General features: G+C 37.4%; 4 protein-coding genes across 4 annotated transcripts; all 4 read left to right on the plus strand.

Annotated features, from left to right (window-relative positions):
• Window positions 1-398: 398 nt before the first annotated feature.
• On the plus strand, window positions 399-1,116 carry LOC116032579 (pathogenesis-related protein 1A-like). The gene has a single exon (XM_031275213.1). It carries the CDS (start codon window positions 444-446, stop codon window positions 954-956), a length of 513 nt encoding a protein of 170 aa, XP_031131073.1. The 5' UTR covers window positions 399-443; the 3' UTR covers window positions 957-1,116.
• A 4,994-nt stretch (window positions 1,117-6,110) lies between these two features.
• On the plus strand, window positions 6,111-6,891 carry LOC116031487 (pathogenesis-related protein 1A-like). Its single transcript, XM_031273709.1, has one exon. The coding sequence runs from the start codon at window positions 6,161-6,163 to the stop codon at window positions 6,665-6,667; it is 507 nt and encodes a 168-aa protein (XP_031129569.1). The 5' UTR covers window positions 6,111-6,160; the 3' UTR covers window positions 6,668-6,891.
• Window positions 6,892-14,968: 8,077 nt separating this feature from the next.
• On the plus strand, window positions 14,969-15,569 carry LOC116032830 (pathogenesis-related leaf protein 6-like). Its single transcript, XM_031275554.1, has one exon. The coding sequence runs from the start codon at window positions 15,044-15,046 to the stop codon at window positions 15,545-15,547; it is 504 nt and encodes a 167-aa protein (XP_031131414.1). The 5' UTR covers window positions 14,969-15,043; the 3' UTR covers window positions 15,548-15,569.
• Window positions 15,570-19,613: 4,044 nt separating this feature from the next.
• On the plus strand, window positions 19,614-20,117 carry LOC116032889 (pathogenesis-related leaf protein 4-like). The gene has a single exon (XM_031275629.1). The coding sequence runs from the start codon at window positions 19,614-19,616 to the stop codon at window positions 20,115-20,117; it is 504 nt and encodes a 167-aa protein (XP_031131489.1).
• The last annotated feature ends 375 nt before the right edge of the window (window positions 20,118-20,492 follow it).

Consider the following 20,492-nt stretch of genomic DNA (forward strand, 5'->3'; position numbering starts at 1 on the left):
TAATAACATCTGTCAATTCAAGTCTCGTTAAACGAACCAGACACACAAAAGGGAAGAGAGTACGTTTTTTATAATCAGCAAATCATATGAAAAGTAAATTACACAATGAAGGTACATGCAACAAGTTTGATTAAGAGGGCGTTAATACCTTCATGATTTCATGTATAAAATATTAAAAATTATATTTCAGTACTCAATCACTCATTTCCAGACCTAACTGATGCGTTAATTTGCAAGTCATCATTTGTGTAAGATGATGACGTCTGATCCCAATTCTGTGCTTAGATCATGGTGACCAATAATTATCAGTACAAATTATTTTTTATAATAATAATAATAATTTTTTGCTTATATATACACCCTTACCCTAGAAGCCACACTTCATCGCTTCATCTCTTTTATAATATCAGTAATTCCATTATTCAGAGAAATAAAAAAGAAAAATGGGGTTTCTGAAAATTTCACTTTTCCTTGCATGCATGCTTGTCATGGAGATGGGTCTGTGGTGCAACGCCCAGAACTCACAACAAGACTACCTGGACGCCCACAACGCCGCACGCGCCGCCGTGGGCGTCCAGTCCATAACGTGGGACGACCAGGTGGCAGCGTACGCTCAAAGCTACGCTAACCAGAGGTCCGGCGACTGCAGCCTCATCCACTCCGGCAACCTGCAACAGTACGGGTACGGCGAAAACATAGCCGCCGGCGGCGACGAAAACTCCTTGACGGGGAAGGCGGCGGTGGACATGTGGGTTGACGAGCAGCAGTACTACGACCACGCCACCAATTCCTGCAACGCGCCGGAGGGGAAGTCGTGCGGCCACTACACGCAGGTGGTTTGGAGGAACTCCGTCAAGGTGGGGTGCGCTAGGGTTCAGTGCAGCAACGGCGCCGGATACTTTGTCACCTGCAACTATTCTCCGCCGGGGAATTATATTGGCCAGAGCCCTTACTAAACTAATTATATGAAATCTGAGATTTTCATGAAATAAACACACATGCATACATTGCATGTATCCATATATGCTTAATAAACTCTTAGTACGTATACGTACTATGTTACGTTGTTAATTTTCCTTGTTTTAGTTTTTCCTTTTTAAATAATTTTGTATACCATATTCAATATCTCCATTAAAGTCATGACTCATAAGCTAATCTTAAATAAATTAAAACATGGATTATAAATTAAATGAGGGTATTAAATAGTGATTATTCTGTATTATTGCTTATAATTACTATATATAGAGGCCGGCATGATTATATTACTATACATTCTCACTGCGCACAAGAAGCCCCCCTTATTTTGAGAGGTTAGTTGGACAGTGTCGATCCATGGAATCAAATACTTGGTAATGGTGTGAGTTTTGGTGAAAATATTGTGTATGTTTGGTGGTAGGGTGGAATTGGAATGATTATCAATATTGATGATATGTTTGGTTATATGTTGTATGACTCTATAATGAAAATAAATGTTTTTAAAATACAAAAATAAAAATCAATGCAACATCTTAATATAATGACATCCAAAGCACCAATATGAACAAAAAAAAATCAAAACAATAATCTAAAAATACTAATTCAAACTTAAAAATCATATGATATTACCAATAAATGGAATGATACCTTTTTCTTCTCAAAATGTTGAATCTTAACCCTAGGGCCCCCAACGCGCCGGCTCGACAAAGGAACACATAGGCTAGCTAGACCTTTGCTTACTGTCATGTGCACAATGAGCTCCCTCACTGTGATGGGTGAGACACAATCCCTGATCATTCTTTGCAAACTTCACCATTGTGACCAGTTGAGTTGCCCATGCATGCACGCAAAATGATACATTTTTGTCATTAGGAAATAAATTTTTTAATTGAAGAGTACAGTAATTAATCAAATCCTATAGTTATGTTTTAAAAATTATCAACCAAACATTAACTATAATTTTAATTTACATTCCTAATGTGTAAACCCATAAACCAAACTCACCCGACCTTAATATTTTGAGTTGATATTAGACCATCCCACAAAAAAACCAATGCGTACTATTCCTTAATTACTTTTGATAAATCTTGATTGACTATTTACGTTGAATATATCATTATGCCTTTTGGCTATATGTTTGATGAATTTATTTTAGAGTTTATAATTTATTTTAAACTATAAATTATGTTTGGTAAAAAATGAAACATTTAAAATATATAATATTTTATTTTGAAAGATTACCTTAAGTACCATTTCAAAATAAGTTAGTAGTTATTAGCTAGCTTTTAAGCTTTTAACTTAAGGATATAAGGAAGATATACCAAACGAAAGTGCAAACCTACACGCTCCACACATGTTGAAGCTAGCGAAGCTCAAAAAACTGCAAATGTTATTTGGAAATTAACATTGACTTGAACAAGTCTTGCAAGAAAGACAATGTATGTGGTGATATATAAAATCTGATAAATTAAATAATTCCTATAGGTTATTCAAAATTGACAACAAAACACGACTGGTTAATTAACTGTTTTGAAAAGTCTTATCATCTTCGAATTTTCCTAGATTGGGTTGGAAAGCTTGGTGATGAAAGGACCACTTTGGAGAGCAGAACATGCATACGTGCATGAATGTTTGGAAAATAGTAACAAAAGACAATTAACATGTAGCTACCTAGCTAATTGCAAAACGATGCCCTTAGCCTACCTTTTTGTCCTCCGTTGGGCTGTTTCTTTAGAGAGTTAAGTCTTGTATCTTGTTATCGAACGTGATATCGACTATTATGCAAGTATAAGAAAATAAAATTGTGTCTTCGTTATTAGTTATATCTTTTGATATAGTGATACGTAAACGCTTGATTTTGACAATTAGTATCATAGCAGGTCACGAGTTTGAATTATAAAGAAATAAACGCATTCGTTTGTAGTTGTAGTTTATGAGGTTCGTACAATTTTCTTTGATTTAGATTTCACCGCCGGCAGCCAGATATTTTCATGGGAGAAAAATATGCCAGGAAAAGATGTTTGGAAAACGATCAAATTATATTCTGATCAAAATTGAGATAATCATTCATATTTAATAGTTTCCCTAAGGTTTAGACAGAAGTTTATTAAATCTCGATCCTCATTCTTGGACAGTTTCCAATATATATATATCTCCATCAGCCTTCGATTATGAATGGTGGTTTGCATGATTGTTCTTGTGGTTGTTACGTTGCTTTGTACTTTGTCTTAAATATTTAAGCACAAATTGAAGCATTTCCGATCCATCCACCCATTCCTTAATATAGGATTGGCTTTAAATTTGAAGTATAATTTGCAAAACACGTATTGACAGCATAAGTCCAAATTAAATTATCCAAAAGGCCGGGTGAGCCTTGAAGATATACTAACATCTTCAAAATATAATTAAGACATCGATTATAAATTAAATGAGGGTATTAAATAATGATTATTCTGTAATGAAGGAGTATAAATCATCCTTCCATTATCTCTCCATCCCTCGATTATCACCTTATTTCCCATTATTAGCTCCTCATCCCTTAATTGTAGCTCAATTATCTAAAAACATAACAAGTCTTAACACATGTTATATCCAGATTCATGTTATATATATATTATGCTATAAGAGTTGTGTTATGCAATTTCTTGAACAAAATTAACCCTATGTTATAATTTCTGTTATCTTTTGTAAGTATTATTACCATGCACATGTTTATACAATATATTTTCTTATATTCTTCTATGTCAATAATGTATGCATGTAAACATTATATATAAGAAATAAGTTGGATTTTATTTAAATTTTCATTAAATGTTACCATAATTAATTTTAGTAATTTATCACATAACATTGGGGAAATTGGGGTCCAACAAATACAATAGTAAACACTAATCAAATGGTCAAATCAGAAAATTACAATGATAATTAGGGCAAACACTAATCATACAATGTAGTCTCTGTTCATAAATTACTTTCCCAACCTATTGAAACACAAAGAGACAACAGTGCCTCCATTCAAGTTTGAACCCACCCCCTCCCACATGGAGGGTGGAACCGGATGTCACTAAACCACAAGGTCATTAGCAACTATGCATCTCTTTAATTTAATATTAATTCTACAACTATGAATTCTAAAAAATAATAAATACTATTATTTAAAACAAATATTTTAACATTGAGTATTAATATTGGGCATACACTCTACATTCTCTTTCACAGTTTCACTATAATGACCATGGTCGTCATAGTCGAAGATAGACATCCTCATCCAAGAACTCTACCAAAAAATCCACCACACACCCCTAAAATCTCATGAAATATCATCCAAATTAAAGCTAGAGCTCTATAAAAATAATGTACATGTATAAATTCTCAAAATATAATGAGTTTGACATGACACCACTTGAAAAGGGTTGTGTTTTCACCTTTATAGTTTCCACAATTCCACATAAAAATTTTCTATGTCCATCTTATTTTATACAAATCATCCGATATTTAATAATTATATTAGAAGCACTATTCCTTAATGACTTTAATTTTGATAAATCTTGAGTGACTATTTACGTTGAATGAATCATTCTGCCTTTTGGCTATATAAAGTATAAATGAAAACGCTCGACACATGCTGAAGCTAAGCTAAAAAAATTGCAAATGTTATTTGGACACCAACATTGACTTGAACAAGTCTTGCAACAAAGACAATGCGTCAATAAATATGGTTATATACATATATATAAAATCTTATAAATTAAATAATTTCTATCGAAAATTGACAACAAGACATGACTGATTAATTAACAGTTTCGAAAAGTTTTATCATCTTCAGATTTTCCTAGATTGGTTGGAAATTAAAGCTTGGAGACGACAGGACCACTCTCGAGAGCAGAACATGCATATGTGCATGTGTATGCTTGGAAAATAGAGTAACAAAAGACAATTAACATGTAGCTACTTAGCTAACTGTAACACGATGCCCTTAGCTTTGTTGTCATGTGCGAGTGCTTAGAGAGTTGAATCTTACATCTTAACGCCTATTGCTATATAAATATAAGAAAATAAAGTTGTGTATTTGTTACTAGCTATAACTTTTATCACACTGGTACTTGGTGAGCGCTTAATCTGATAATTGGTATCATAACATATCATGTGTTTGAATTAAAAGAATAAAATAAAATTATTCATTCGTTATTAGCTATAGTTTACCAGATTCGTAGAATTTTCTTTGACTTGAATCTCACGGTAGCCTGGCCGCCGGATATTTTTCATGAGAGAAAAATAGGGAAAGATATTTGGAAAATGAGCAAATTATCTTCTGATCGAAATTGAGATCACCGTTCATATTTAATAGTTTCACTAAGGTTTCGATAGAAATTAATTAATGGACGTGATTGAAATTCGTACAACTGATAGTTACAGAGATTTTTTGAATATTATTGGACAACTTTGACCAAAGAAAAAATATGGATTGTTTGGTTTAAATAGGGTAATTGGAAACAAATACTTAAGAATTGTAATGCGTTTTGGTAAATATTGTTTGTTTGTTTGGTAGTAAATAAAGATAAATAAATAAATAGAAATATATACTCCCCTAATACATATAAATGCACATACTCATATGTGCATAATTATTAAAGTTCTATATCAAATGCATTGAGAATGATTTTTATATTTTAATTTAATTTAATTTTTTTGAAGGAATTTAATTTTTATTCTAATGTTTAAAAGTAGGTTTGAAAAGAGTAATGAAAATCTAATACGGCGTAATAGAGTAACAAAAGTGGCAAACAAATATGATAATGTGTATTAAATTTGACAATAGGATCGGATACAAAAATCACCAACTAAACACCCGTTAATTATGTAATTATGGAGAAATAGATAATTTAGTACCAAATTATTAGAGCTTACACATTTAGTTATGACGCATTTGTTACAAATTTAAATAGGTAATTACAGGATTGAACATGGCCGGATATATAGAGGTAGAACTTTGAGGGGCAAATTAAAAGTTTTAACATTTAAAAAAATTCGCATTTCTCCCCCTTATATTAATATATAAAATTAATAATACTCCGTAATTCTTTTCTTCTATATATACCCTTACCCTTGAAGCCATATATACTTCACCGCTTCATCTCTTTTATATCAGTAATTCCATATTATTGAATTGAGAGAAGGAAAAAAAATGGGGTTTCTGAAAATTTCAGTTTTGATTGTATGCATGCTTGTCTTTGAGATGGGTGTGTGTAGCAACGCGCAGAACTCACCACAAGACTACCTGGACGCGCACAACGCCGCACGCGGCGCCGTGGGCGTCCAGTCCATAACGTGGGACGACCAGGTGGCGGCGTACGCTCAAAGCTACGCTAACCAGAGGTCCGGCGACTGCAGACTCATCCACTCCGGCAGCCAACAGTACGGGTACGGCGAAAACATAGCGTGGGGCAGCGGCGACTTCATGACGGGGAAGGCGGCGGTGGAGATGTGGGTTGGCGAGCGGCAGTACTACGACCACCCCACCAACTCTTGCCACGCGCCGGCGGGGAAGTCGTGCGGGCACTACACGCAGGTGGTTTGGAGGAACTCCGTCAAGGTGGGGTGCGCTAGGGTTCAGTGCAGCAACGGCGCCGGATACTTTGTCACCTGCAACTATTCTCCGCCGGGCAATTATGTTGGCCAGAGCCCTTACTAAATTTAAATGAAATCTGGGATAGATTTTCATGAAATAAGCACGTACCCATGCATACATTGCATGTAACCATGCTTAATAAACTCTATAAGTGTTATGTTTTTTTTTTTTTTTGGGAGGGGGATTACGACTAAATCCTCAGCCACTATCTGTGATTCTGTGAATGTTCTATAAATGTTATGTTTGTTGTCAATCCATTCAGTAATTAAATACGAGATATTATCACATATTAGCATCACTCATATATATTATATATTTGTGCGTTCATTAGATGAGAACAATTATGTTTGTATTAGAGTTCACAAAATATGACTGTAGGAATACAAGAGTATATATACAAGAGAATCATAAGTAAACTAGGACTGAGACTTATAGTATGACTCTATTATGTAGAGTCCTAATACTCCCCCTCAAGCGGATGGTACGGAAGTAACCTGTAGCTTGTCACGTAAGAAGCAGAACCGGGGACCTGCGAGTGACTTGGTGAAAATATCAGCTAGCTGATCCTTAGTAGAAATAAAGTGCACCTGAATGTCTCCTGCAGCCACTCTGTCTCTCACAAAGTGATAATCAATTTCGACATGCTTTGTGCGAGCATGAAAAATAGGATTAGCACACATATAAGTAGCTCCAAGATTGTCACACCAAAGTTTGGGCACTGGAAGAGGTGAAATTCCTATTTCTCGCAGCAAAGAGAGGATCCACAGAACTTCAGCACATACATCTGCAAGAGCCTTGTACTCTGCTTCAGTAGAAGATCGAGCAACAGTCCTTTGTTTCTTGCATACCTAGGACACTAGATTGGTTCCAAGAAACACAGCATGCCCACTAGTAGACTTTCTATCCGTAGGACAACCAGCCCAGTCAGAATCCGAGAATGCATGAAGCTCACCTGAACTTGACTTTCGCAATCGCAGACCCAAAGACATAGTACCTTTAACATACCTTAACACACGTTTCAGTTGTTCCCAGTGTGCAGTGGTTGGAGCATGCATGTGCTGACAAAGCAGATTAACTGCAAAGGATAAATCTGGTCTCGTGATAGTTAGGTACTGTAGTGCACCTGCAATGCTCCGGTATTGTGTGGGATCATCATATGGATCTGTACAGGTAGATATTGTCTTTGAAGTCGTAGTAGGTGTAGACACAGGTTTGCAGTCTGTCATACCAGCTCGTTTAAGTATGTCAGTCATATACCTGCGCTGAGAAAGCAACACTCCATCTGCACACTTGACTGTTTCAATCCCAAGGAAAAACCCAGGCTCACCAAGATCTCTAATCTTGAAAGTACTAGAGAGCTTGGAGAGCAAAGCCTCCAATGCACCATGCTCATTGCTCATAACAAGAATATCATCCACATAAACAAGCAGGTAAACAGTAGCCGATCCACGAGAATAATAAAATAACGAAACATCAGTTTTAGAGGCATTAAAACCAGCAGATAACAGAAAAGTGTGCAAACGAGTGAACCAAGCCCGGGGAGCCTGCTTCAAACCATACAGGGAGCGTTTCAACAAGCAAACATGATCAGGGTGCTGAGAATCAACATACCCCGGAGGCTGACGCATGTAAACAGTTTCTGTAAGATTACCATTAAGGAATGTATTATGCACATCCAATTGCCAGACTAGCCAACCAGAAGAAAGAGCAAGAGAGAGCAACAACCTGACTGTAGTAGGTTTAACCACCGGGCTGAAAGTGTCAAAGAAATCTTGACCCGGGACCTGATTAAACCCTTTAGCCACGAGCCTGGCCTTGTAGCGCTCAACAGATCCATCAGCCTTCCTTTTCATGCGAAACACCCACTTGCAGCCAATAATATTCATAGACGTAGTGGGAGGAACCAAGCACCATGTCTGATTCTGCAACAAGGCATTGAACTCCTGATCCATTGCCTCCTTCCATTCAGAGTGTTTGACTGCCTGAGTATAACAAGTAGGATCAACAGAGGAAACCTGCACAGTCAAACCCGCAACCGGAGCCACAGACCGACTCCTAGTGGCCATGGAGTGAGACCTCTCCGTGGGACGCACAGTACGACCACGTGGCCGACCACGAGGCCTCTTCTGAGCCACATCAGCAGGAGGCGAGGGAGCTACCACAGATGGATCAGCCACAGGATGAAAAACAGATTCAGCCCAAGGTCGTGCAATAGATTCTGATGGAGCCTGCAAAACAGACTTAGCACCAAAAGGAAACACAGCTTCATCAAACCGCACATGACGGCACACAAAAAATTTATTAGTACGCAGGTCCATGCACCTATAACCCCGAAACGAATCAGGATAGCCCAGAAAGACACATGGAGAAGACCTGTAAGACAGTTTATGACGATTATATGGCCGTAAGTGCGGATAGCACAGACAGCCAAAGACACGAAGAAAGGAATATGATGGCTGAGATCTGTGCACCAAGACATGAGGACTAGAGTTATGGAGAGTATGCGAGGGCATTTTGTTAATAAGGAAAACAGCAGCCTCAAAAGCAAAATGCCAGAACCGAGACGGCACAGAGGCACGAGCCATAAGTGCTAGCCCGGTTTCAACCACATGCCTGTGCTTCCGTTCCACACGACCATTCTGTTCGTGTGTGTACGCACAAGATTGCCTGTGACTAATACCAAGCTGAACAAAAACAGAATGTAACTTTTATACTCAGCCCCTAAATCAGATTGAACAGCTTTGATTTTACGATTGAAGGCACGTTCAACTAAACATCGAAAACGCTCAAAAACAGAATATATATCTGACTTTAATTTCATAGGAAAATACCAAGTATAACGAGAAAAGTCATCCACAAATAAAACAAAATAACGATAACCCTCAGAAGAGAGTACAGGAGCAGGGCCCCAAATGTCCGTATAAACTAAATCTTGCACATTCGAACTAACAGAGACAACACGTGGCAGTGGGAAACGTGTAGATTTACCCATTTGACACGCAGAACACACAGTATGAGAAGTTTTATTCGACTCACTAACAGAACAAGACTCCAAGACTCGATGTAAAACACGCTGATGTGGATGACCCAAACGATCATGCCACGTAGACGCCGAAGCACGAGCAGAAATAAACGCGGAAGGTGAACCAGAAGGAACCGGCAAGGTATAGAGCCCACCGGAACTATTGCCCCGTAAAAGAATTTCCTTGGTCCGAATATCCTTCACAACAAAGAAGGAAGGGTGAAACTAAAAAAATACCTGATTATCCGACGCAAAGCGCTGAACGGATAATAAAGAGGCAGAAAGACGGGGAACATGTAAAATATGAGACAACTTAAGAGACCTAGAAGGCGTAGAAATAGAAGCATGACCCACGTTACTAATAAGTAAAGGCGTACCGTCACCAACACGTAAAGTGTCGTTACCACCATATTCTTCAGAAGTAGAGAGGGCAACTATATCAGGTGTGGCATGATGTGTAGCACCAGTGTCAGGCAACCAGGTATGAGCAGTCACGTTATTCGCCGAATCACCCTGATGAATAAAATTCGCTTGCGGAGAAACAACATAAGGCAACTTGTAACAAGACAAAGCCGAGTGACCAAATGAACCGCAAATTTGACACTGGATGGAAGAGCCTCTGCCACGGCCTTTCCCACCGCCACGTGACTGCCGACCAGAACCGCCACCGCCGCGCCATGCAGAACCTCCGCGACCGCGAGCAGAACTAGAACCAGCACGACCGAACGGTGCTCCGCCAGCCGAACGGCCTCCTCCACGACCACGCGACTGGCGACCTCCCTGAGCAGCGAAAGCCGCCGGTGCAGCACCTCCAGGCAATGCGTAATCATCACCGGCGATGAAGTCTTGCGCGCCCAGCAAGTCAGCAAGCTCAAGGAGCGTCACCGGATGTCCTCGAACCGCCAGCGAAGAGGTGACACCCTTCAACTCCGGTCGAAGGCCGCGGAACACGTACAGGTTCTGTTCTTCCAGCGTTACTTTTCGGCCAGCGAGAGCTAAATCTTCAACAATAAGCCGAGCTCGCCCGAGATACTCTGCCGTCGACGAATCTCCTTGCCGGAGACCATGGAGTTGGCTAAGCAAGTGAAGTTGGCGGGATTGAGAGGCGGAAGCGAGGGACTGCTCAATGGCATCCCACAACTCCTTCGATGTCCGACAGCCGACGGCGATGGAGAGCACCTCCTCGGACAGCGAAGAAACAAGGAGAGACAGCAACCCTTGATCACGGCGAGACCACGCAACAAACGCCGGATTCCGAACGCGGGCAGCAGCAGCGGACGAGGTAGCAGCAGACACGGCAGGGAGGAACTCCTCCGGGCAAGGACACGATCCATCAACAAGATCAATGAGATCATGGCCACGTAGAAACGGGAGAACCTGAGTACGCCAAAACAAAAAATTGCGGTGGTTGAGTTTGATGCTAATGTAGTGATGAGCAGAAGAGAGCGACGACACGGGAGCCGGCGCCGCAGAACTCACAGCAACATCTGAAACGGTCCGCTCAGAGGCAGAGCCGTCATTCGTAGCCATGGGAACAAGAATGAAACCCTAGCGACTGATACCAGATGAGAACAATTATGTTTGTATTAGAGTTCACAAAATATGACTGTAGGAATACAAGAGTATATATACAAGAGAATCATAAGTAAACTAGGACTGAGAATCATAAGTAAACTAGGACTGAGAATCATAAGTAAACTAGGACTGAGACTTATAGTATGACTCTATTATGTAGAGTCCTAATACATTATACTATGTTATAATTTTCATTGTTTTACTTAAATTTTTTATATATACGATATTCAATATCTCGACTAAAGTCACGCATGACTCATAAGCTAATCTTAATATAGGCTTGGCTTTTATTTGAAGTATAATTTGCAAAACACATATTGAAAGCATAAGTCCAAATTAAATGACCCAACATGCCGGATGAAGGCCTTGAAGAGCAGTTCTTATATCGTGGACCGCGGTCCCAAAACGACGTTGTTTTAGTAAGTAAGAAACGGAGCCGCGTAATTGACACTACAGTTCATTCCAAAAGATACTGCCTTACATTTGTTTTGATATTATCGAATGAAACTGTAGTTATATCAAAATGTAACTGTAGTTGTGTTGAAATGTAACTGCAGTGTATATGAAAAGATACTGAATAACAGTTTCACATTTGTGTTTGATATTATCGAATGAAACTGTAGTTATATCAAAATGTAACTGTAGTTGTGTTGAAATGTAACTGCAGTGTATAATTTGCGCTTGAAGAGTTAAGACCCAACATAAGTCCAAATTATGTTTGGTAAAAAATGAAAAATTTAAAATATATAATATCTTTTTTTTGAAATGTTACATTAAATAACATTTTAAAATAAATTAGTAGTTATTAGCTAGCTTTTAAGCTTTTCAAAATTTAAGGTAATTTATAAGGTAGATATACCAAACGAAAGTATAAACCTACACGCTCCACACATGTTGAAGCTAAGCTCAAAAAATTGCAAATGTTATTTGGATATTAACATTGACTTGAACAAGTCTTGCAAGAAAGACAATGTATGTGGTTATATATAAAATCTTATAAATTAAATAATTCCTATAGCTTATTCAAAATTGACAACAAAACACGACTGGTTAATTAACTATTTGGAAAAGTCTTATCATCTTCAAAATTTCCCAGATTGGGTTGGAAAGCTTGGTGACGAAAGGACCACTTTGGAGAGCAGAACATGCATATGTGCATGAATCCTTGGGAAATAGAGTAACAAAAGACAATTAACATGTAGCTAACTAGCTTGTAAAACGATGCCCTTAGCCTTTTTGTCCTCCGTTGGGCTGTTGCTTTAGAGAGTTAAAAGTCTTGTATCCTGCTATCGAATGTGATGTCGACTATTATGCAAGTATAAAAAAATAAAATTGTGTTTTCGTTATTAGTTATATCTTTTGATATAGTGGTATGTAAACGCTTTATTTTAACAATTGGTATCATAACAGGTCACGAGTTTGAATTATAAAGAAATAAACACATTCGTTAGTAGTTGTAGTTTACGAGGTTTGTACAATTTTCTCTGACTTATATTTCACTGCCGGCAGCCAGATATTTTTCATGGGAGAAAAATAGGGAAAGATGTTTGGAAAACGATCAATTTATCTTCTGATCGAAATTGAGATAATCATTCATATTTAATAGTTTCTCTAAGGTTTTGACAGAAATTTATTAAATCTCGATCCTCATTCTTGGACAGTTTCCAATATATGTCTCCATCAGCCTTCGATTATGAATGGTGGTTTGCATGATTGTTCTTGTGGTTGTTGCTTTGTACTTTGTCTTAAATATTTAGGCACAAATTGAAGCATTTCCATCCACCCATTCCTTGAGCTATTGAATTGTTTTTACACCCCTGTTTTGGCATGATTATTAATATTAAGTTAATAAAATCTAAATGACATGGTAAACTTACTAATATAAGAATCAAATTAAATGATCACTTGATGTATATTTTAAGACAACAAACTAAAAAGTAATAATTTGGCTGTTATTGACTTATGTTTTTTGTTTAAAGTTTATCCTTTCTTCCCAGTATTATATTATATTTTTATAATCCGAGCCATCCCTATATTAGAACGAGCCAAATTAAATGGTCACGGCCCATAGTCTATATTTTGTGTGTAAAAACATGTATATAAAAATTGTGTTGTGTATATTTGACTCGCAAATCTTGCTAACATAGGCAGATATGCAACTGGGAATTGTTAAAGCTATGATGACAGAGAGGTTAGTTGCATTGTTGTTGTGTGTTGTTGATTGCAATGCATGCACCATCCAAGTCGTCAATGATCAATATAGATGAAGATGGTACCAAGATCAAATTTGATGAGTATATCTATATAATCCAACATTTTTGTGATCGAGTTTTTAATCTTCTTGTGCGAACCTATTGACCCTTTTTTTTTTCTTCGATTTGAGTTGATTAGCTCTTTGCAGTCATTGGTCAACTAAGGTTACAAGGCTACCTTCATCGGAGCACATATTCGATAGCGGTTGTGTGCTTTCGTGTAAATCAAAGAGTTTTAATATAATCTTAATTATGGTTTGGTAATTTATTATTTGGTATATAAAATTTACATTCGTCATGCTTTTTTCGTTATGAAATCCGCAATCACAAATAGCCCGAAAATCATATAGAAGAGATAAATTGTACTAGAGATTTTATGTAACGAGACCAATCAAGAAATTGTTGACAAAAATCAAACTTGTGACCTTCCATTACTAGAATCAACCCACTCTCACCCACCCATTTTCGAGGCATAAAAGAGAATTTTTTGAATTCATAATTAAGATCGTTGTTCATAAGATATTAAGATGATAAAAGTTTAAATCGGTTTAATTATACATCTCAGTGATATGCCTCGAGTTCCATAGACAAATATAATTAATTAGTACTCTTGGTTCTAATTAACTAATCAAGAAAAACCCTGGTCAAAAAATTAAAAAAGAATTTTTGAATACCATTTGAACACTCCATCCACAGAAATAAAACGAGGGAAACTAACATTTTTTTTTTTTAATATCAGAAACCACAAGTTGAAAAGTTTGTAATTACATACACGATGTCCAACTTGTTACTACAAATCATTTAATACCATAACAACAACAACAACAATCACTGGTTTTGTTACCCAGGAATAGTTACACAGCGGGCTAACATAACTGATTTGTGTGAATAAAGTAACATATAAACGAGTAGAAAAAAAAAATAGAGACATTAAATTTTTACTTAGAAACCAAGATGTGAAAAATACAAGCCTTTTTGGACAGTGCAAAACTGAAATCTACTATATTTTTGTAGTTGGGTACCTGTATAGTAGAGTGCTAGCTTTCTAGAGATCGAGTTGTGGGATGTCTAGAGAGGGTTTTTAATTTGATGCCCTCCTTTGTGATTGACTAAGGCCTTTGGAAGTGGAGAAATAGGCCGAGTATATGCTAATAGGAATCTATATGGTAATTCGGTATTTATGGTGGATTAGTGTAATTAAAGGGATTTGGAAAATAATTTTAGGAAGGAGCAGAATAATTTAGGGGTATGAGCAATTTAGGTAAACCTTAATTGTCCTTCCATAATTACGTAGTTGTCATATAATTCATTCCTTTACCGACGCGGTTGACTGGTCGAGTCTCGAGCCCGATGTCGAGTCTAAGTACTTGTCCAACTACCTTCAAATGTCCAGGCTAACTAATGCGTTGATTTAATCCATATCCCATCCCATCCCATCAATAAAATAATGACATTTGAGGGTGCTATAGCCCTATATATACCCTTTAACCCTTGATCCCATACTTCATCGCTTCATCTCTTTCATAGTTTAATATCATTAATTCCATCATATCATTCAGACTTCAGAGAAATATTTTAAAAGAAAAAAAAATGGGGTTTTTCAAAATTCCACTTTTCATTGCATGCACGCTTGTGTTTTCGATAACTCTGTGCTGTAACGCTCAGAACTCACCACAAGACTTCCTGGACGCGCACAACGCCGCACGCGCCGCCGTGGGCGTCGAGCCCATGACGTGGGACACGGATGTAGAAGCCTATGCTCAGAGCTACGCCAACATTAGGTCCGCCGACTGCAGCCTCACCCACTCCGGAAGCTTCACCTACGGCTACGGCGAAAACATCGCCGCCGGTGGCGGCCCCTTGACGGCGAAGACGGCGGTGGATATGTGGGTCGCCGAGCAGCAGTACTATGACTACGCCACCAATTCTTGCAACGCGCCGGCGGGCGAGTCGTGCCTGCACTACACGCAGGTGGTTTGGAGGAACTCGGTGAAGCTTGGGTGCGCTAGGGTTGAGTGCACCAACGGTGCCGGACACTTTGTTACTTGCAATTATTCTCCTCCGGGTAATTATAATAACGAGAAGCCATACTGATTGAACTTATTTGTAACCCTATGTATGTTAAATTTGGGGATTTCTTTAAGTAAGTATTCATACATGCATGCATGGATATATCCATGCATGCTAGATTAATAAATCATGGTATAGATCATGAGTTTGAATGTAACGTAACACATCTACATACATGTTTCTGCAGCTTATACATGTATCCATTTTAATTGTTATGTATAAATAAAAATTATAAATGTGTGATAATAAAATTATTTTTATCTTGAAAAGGGTGTTTCATTGAGTAAATTATTATTATTTTCATATGAAAATGTCACGACGAGTTCAATTATTACTAACACTTTTATAGAATACCTATTGATAGCATAGATCCATATATAATATGGACCAATAGGCCTGGTGACCAATAGTTATATTATGGACTCGTGTCCATTTACATACGGAATGTTCACAATTTGAATTGTGAATATTTAGTATATAAATTGTAAATATTCAGTATGTAATTGTTGAACTTGGGTTCACAAAATAATTTAGCGCATGGTGACGATGAAGGCCTTGAAACCATACTAACACCTAACACATGGAGGGATGGAGACATGGATTAACTGGTTAAAGTAGTACGTTAAAAGAAAAAAAGAAACTAGTTAAAGTAGCATTATTGGAGGTTAATTAAGACATCGATTATAAATTAAATGAGAGTATTAATTTAAATAGAAATTATTCTGTAATTAAAGAGTATAACTCATCCCTCCATTATCTCCTCATCATCCCTCAATTATCACCTCATTCCCCATTAGCTCCTCGATCATCCCTCAATTATAGCTCAATTACTCTAAAGAAGCATATGATTATATTACCGTACACACTACTATACATTCTCTTCTTTACCTATAAATGGCCATGGTCAAAGATGAACATACATCTTCATCCACGAACTCTAACAAAAAGAACATACACTACCCGCATGTGTATCTCAGTTGGTCACCGGAGTGAAGTTAGAGATGAAAGACCAGTGATCGAGACTTATTTCTACAAACGTGCAAATTACTCCAATCTGAAATTTATCTCTTGATTATGCTGGTTTTTCATATCATGTCAATAGCCAATTAGCCATATCATATCAGGGAATGGAAAATATTGAAAATATAGAAAGAAAAAAAAACACTATATAGGGTCAAGTTCGGGTGTGGCCTGCTCTCCCGTGCGGCCGTGCGGTTCACACCACTCAATGTTACGAAATACACCACTCAATGTTAAGAAACACACCACACAAATATGCACTGTGGTGTGTTTCTTAACAGTGTGGTGTGTTTCATTGTGGTGTGTTTCTTAACATTGAGTGGTGTATTTCGTAACATTGAGTGGTGTGCGACCGCACGGCCACACGGGAGAGCACGGTCGCACCTGAACAAAAAAAAGAAAAAAAAAAAAAAATATATATATATATATATATATATATATATATATATATATATATATATATATATATATATATATATGAAAAACTAACAATTTTAACATTTATTTTTACCTACGGCACATAAAAAAGATTAGTGTTAATATAAGATTAAAAAGAAAATTTTATTTCATTATTTACAAATATGTTTGCATGTGTGACTGCAGCTTCATAACTTATTTTATTTATTGACACTTACGAATTAATTAACTCGATCTGTTATAAATAATTAAATGGGTTCACATAATTATGTATAAAACTTTGTTCGCATCTAGGATGGCAACGAGGCGGGGCGGGGGCGGGGAGTATACTCCCCGTCCCCGTCCCCGCGACCCCGTCCCCATCCCCGTCCCCGACGGGGAATTAAAAATATTCTCCATCCTCGTCCCTGCGGAGAATTAGGCGGGGACGGGGATTCCCCATTCCCCGTCAACTTTTAATCAAAATGGTAAATAATTGTAATTTTTAATAATTAAAAAAATAAAATCTAGGTTCTAGTCTCAAAAATTAAAATACTAAGTCTATATATATATAGTACAATAATATAAGTACTGCCTGTATAAGTGTATATATAGAGTGCATACTGCCACTTATATATACAGTGGCAACATTACATTAATTTTATATATATAGCACATTACATATATAGAGTGCATTACATGTATACTGCTAGTGTGTGGGGGTGTATATATATATATTCGGGGACGGGGCGGGGCGGGGAGGGGTATCCCCGTCCTCGACGGGGAATCACACTCATTCCCCGTCCCCGTCCCCGTTCCCCGAAAATTTTTCCCATCCCCGGCCCGTCCCCGTCAGGGCGGGGATCGGGGATCCCCGTCGGGGACGGGGCAAGTTGCCATCCCTATTCGCATCAAAACCAAATAACCCTTTAGTGTACATTTTAAGTGAATAAATTAAATTAATTTAATTAGTTATATTTCTCTTAAAAATCTTTTGTATCATTGTTGGTCCAACATTTTTAACCCGCCTCTCTACATCCCAATTATTATCCCATTATTGGAATAAAAGGAAGGACGAAACTGAAGCTGAAAATGTCCCAAGCTATAACACCCCATGGAATGTCGTCATTTGAAGTATTATATTCGCAACCAAATTTGAACAGATCAACAGACACTGGAACAACCATTCCACTCTACATCTTTCGATAAAAAGATTGAATTGTACCTAGAACAACCATTGCATGATTGTTCTTGTGGTTGTTGCTTTGTACTTTGTCTTAAATATTTAAGCACAACTTGAAGCATTTTTTTTCTGGCAGGTTGGGCCTCTTTTGAATGTCTCTAGACAATGTTGAACCTTTCTTTACTTATTTTCTAATTAAAATAGACATAAATTTAGCTTTCTTTAACATATATTATTGAAGCTTGTATTCAAAGAATTCATACCTAGATTTCAGGATTTAAAGCTATTACGTAGTATTTCCTTTCATTACATTTATACTTTAATTTGTTTATCATGTTATATATCTTTACGACTTTAATTCACATTACATTGATCATTGGTTGTTTAATTTATTGTGCATGCTTTACCTTGTTTGATGATTTGTTTAACTTTTTTTTTTTCTTTCAATATTTAGTGGCTACATATAGTTGTAGTGCAATTACATGATCCCTATATTAGAACCAAATTAAATGGCCCCGGCCCATAGTCTATATTTTGTGTGAAAAAAAAAACATGTATATAATTAAAAATTGTGTTGTATATATTTGACTTGCAAATCTTGCTAACATAGGCAGATATTCAACTGGGAATTCTTAAAGCTATGATGACGGAGAGGTTAGTTAGTTGCATTGTTGCTGTGTGTTGATTGCAATGCATGCACCATTCAAGTCAATTATCAATATAGTTGAAGATGGCACCAAGATCAAATTTGATGACTGATGAGTATATATAATCCGATCCAATACTTTTGTGATCGAGTTTTTAATCTTCACGTAGGAACCTATTGGTCTTTTTACGGTTTGAGTTGATTAGCTTCTTGTTATCATTGATCAACTAAGATGGTCACAAGGTTGCTTTCATCGGAGCATATATTCGATAACGGCTGCGGACTTTCGTGTAAATCAAAGAATTTTTAATATAATCTTATGGTTTGTAAATTTATTATTTGGTATATAAAATTTACATTAGTTATACTTTTTTGGGTGACATAATAGAAATTCAATTCATAGCCACCACCGCAGGGTATGCACAGAATAAATCTTTCTCATGTCATGTGTTGTTAGTAAATTTTTTTTTTTTTCTTTTTAGTGATAAGAGAAACCAACTAGGCAACTAGTTACCTTATTCTTGATATGTTATATAGGTGTTATAATTTTTTATTTGTTAACTAATCAAGAAGAACCCTGGTCAAAAAATTAAAAAAGAATTTTTTAATACCATTTGAACACTCCATCCACAGAAATAAAACGAGGGAAACTAATCTTTTTTTTCTTTTTTTTTTTTTAAATATTGTAACAACAACAACAGCAATAATAATAATGACAGTTGAGGCTGCTATAGTCCTATATATACCCTTAACCCTTGATCCCATACTTCATCGCTTCATCTCTTTTATAGTTTTATATCAGTAATTCCATCATATCATTCAGAGAAAGATTTAAAGAAAAAAAAATGGGGTTTTTGAAAATTCAAGTTTTCATTGCATGCATGCTTGTGTTTTCGATGTCTCTGTGTTGTAACGCTCAGAACTCACCACAAGACTACCTGGACGCGCACAACGCCGCACGCGCCGCCGTGGGCGTGGGGCCCATGACGTGGGACACGGCAGCGGCAGCGTATGCTCGGAACTACGCCAACATTAGGTCCGCCGACTGCAGCCTCACCCACTCCGGAAGCTTCCAGTTCGGCTTCGGCGAAAACCTAGCCGCCGGTGGCGGCCCCTTGACGGGGAAGTCGGCGGTGGACATGTGGGTTGCGGAGCAGCAGTACTATGACTACGCCACCAATTCTTGCAACGCGCCGGCGGGGCAGTCGTGCGGGCACTACACGCAGGTGGTTTGGAGGAACTCGGTGAAGCTGGGGTGCGCTAGGGTTCAGTGCAGCAACGGTGCCGGACATTTTGTTACCTGCAACTATTCTCCTCCGGGCAATTTTAATAACCAGAAGCCATACTGAACTTATTTTTGTAACCCTATCTATGTGAAATCATATAATTTCTTGAAATAAGTAGTCATACATGCATGCATGTATATATCATATCCATGCATGCAATATTAATAAATCATGATATATATAGATCATGAGTTTGAATGTAACGCATCTACTGCATGCAACTTATGCATGCATCCATGTTAATTGTTATGTATAAATAAAAAGTATAAATGTTGTGTGATATATCATTATTTATCTTAAAAGGGGTACGTGATCGGGTGAAAGGTTATAGATTCAATTATTGACAACACTTTTGCAAAACATCTATTGATAGCATTGGTCCAAATTAAATGACCCAATATGCCCGGTGACGATGATGGCCTTGAAAACATATTAACA

The sequence above is a fragment of the Ipomoea triloba genome, chromosome 10, assembly GCF_003576645.1.
Source record: "Ipomoea triloba cultivar NCNSP0323 chromosome 10, ASM357664v1".
Lineage (NCBI taxonomy): Eukaryota > Viridiplantae > Streptophyta > Magnoliopsida > Solanales > Convolvulaceae > Ipomoea > Ipomoea triloba.

What these genes read in the sequence shown, in the direction of transcription:
- LOC116032830 (XM_031275554.1), top strand. Translation starts at nt 15,044, where the DNA reads ATGGGGTTTTTCAAAATTCCACTTTTCATTGCATGCACGCTTGTGTTT.
- LOC116031487 (XM_031273709.1), top strand. Translation starts at nt 6,161, where the DNA reads ATGGGGTTTCTGAAAATTTCAGTTTTGATTGTATGCATGCTTGTCTTT.
- LOC116032579 (XM_031275213.1), top strand. Translation starts at nt 444, where the DNA reads ATGGGGTTTCTGAAAATTTCACTTTTCCTTGCATGCATGCTTGTCATG.
- LOC116032889 (XM_031275629.1), top strand. Translation starts at nt 19,614, where the DNA reads ATGGGGTTTTTGAAAATTCAAGTTTTCATTGCATGCATGCTTGTGTTT.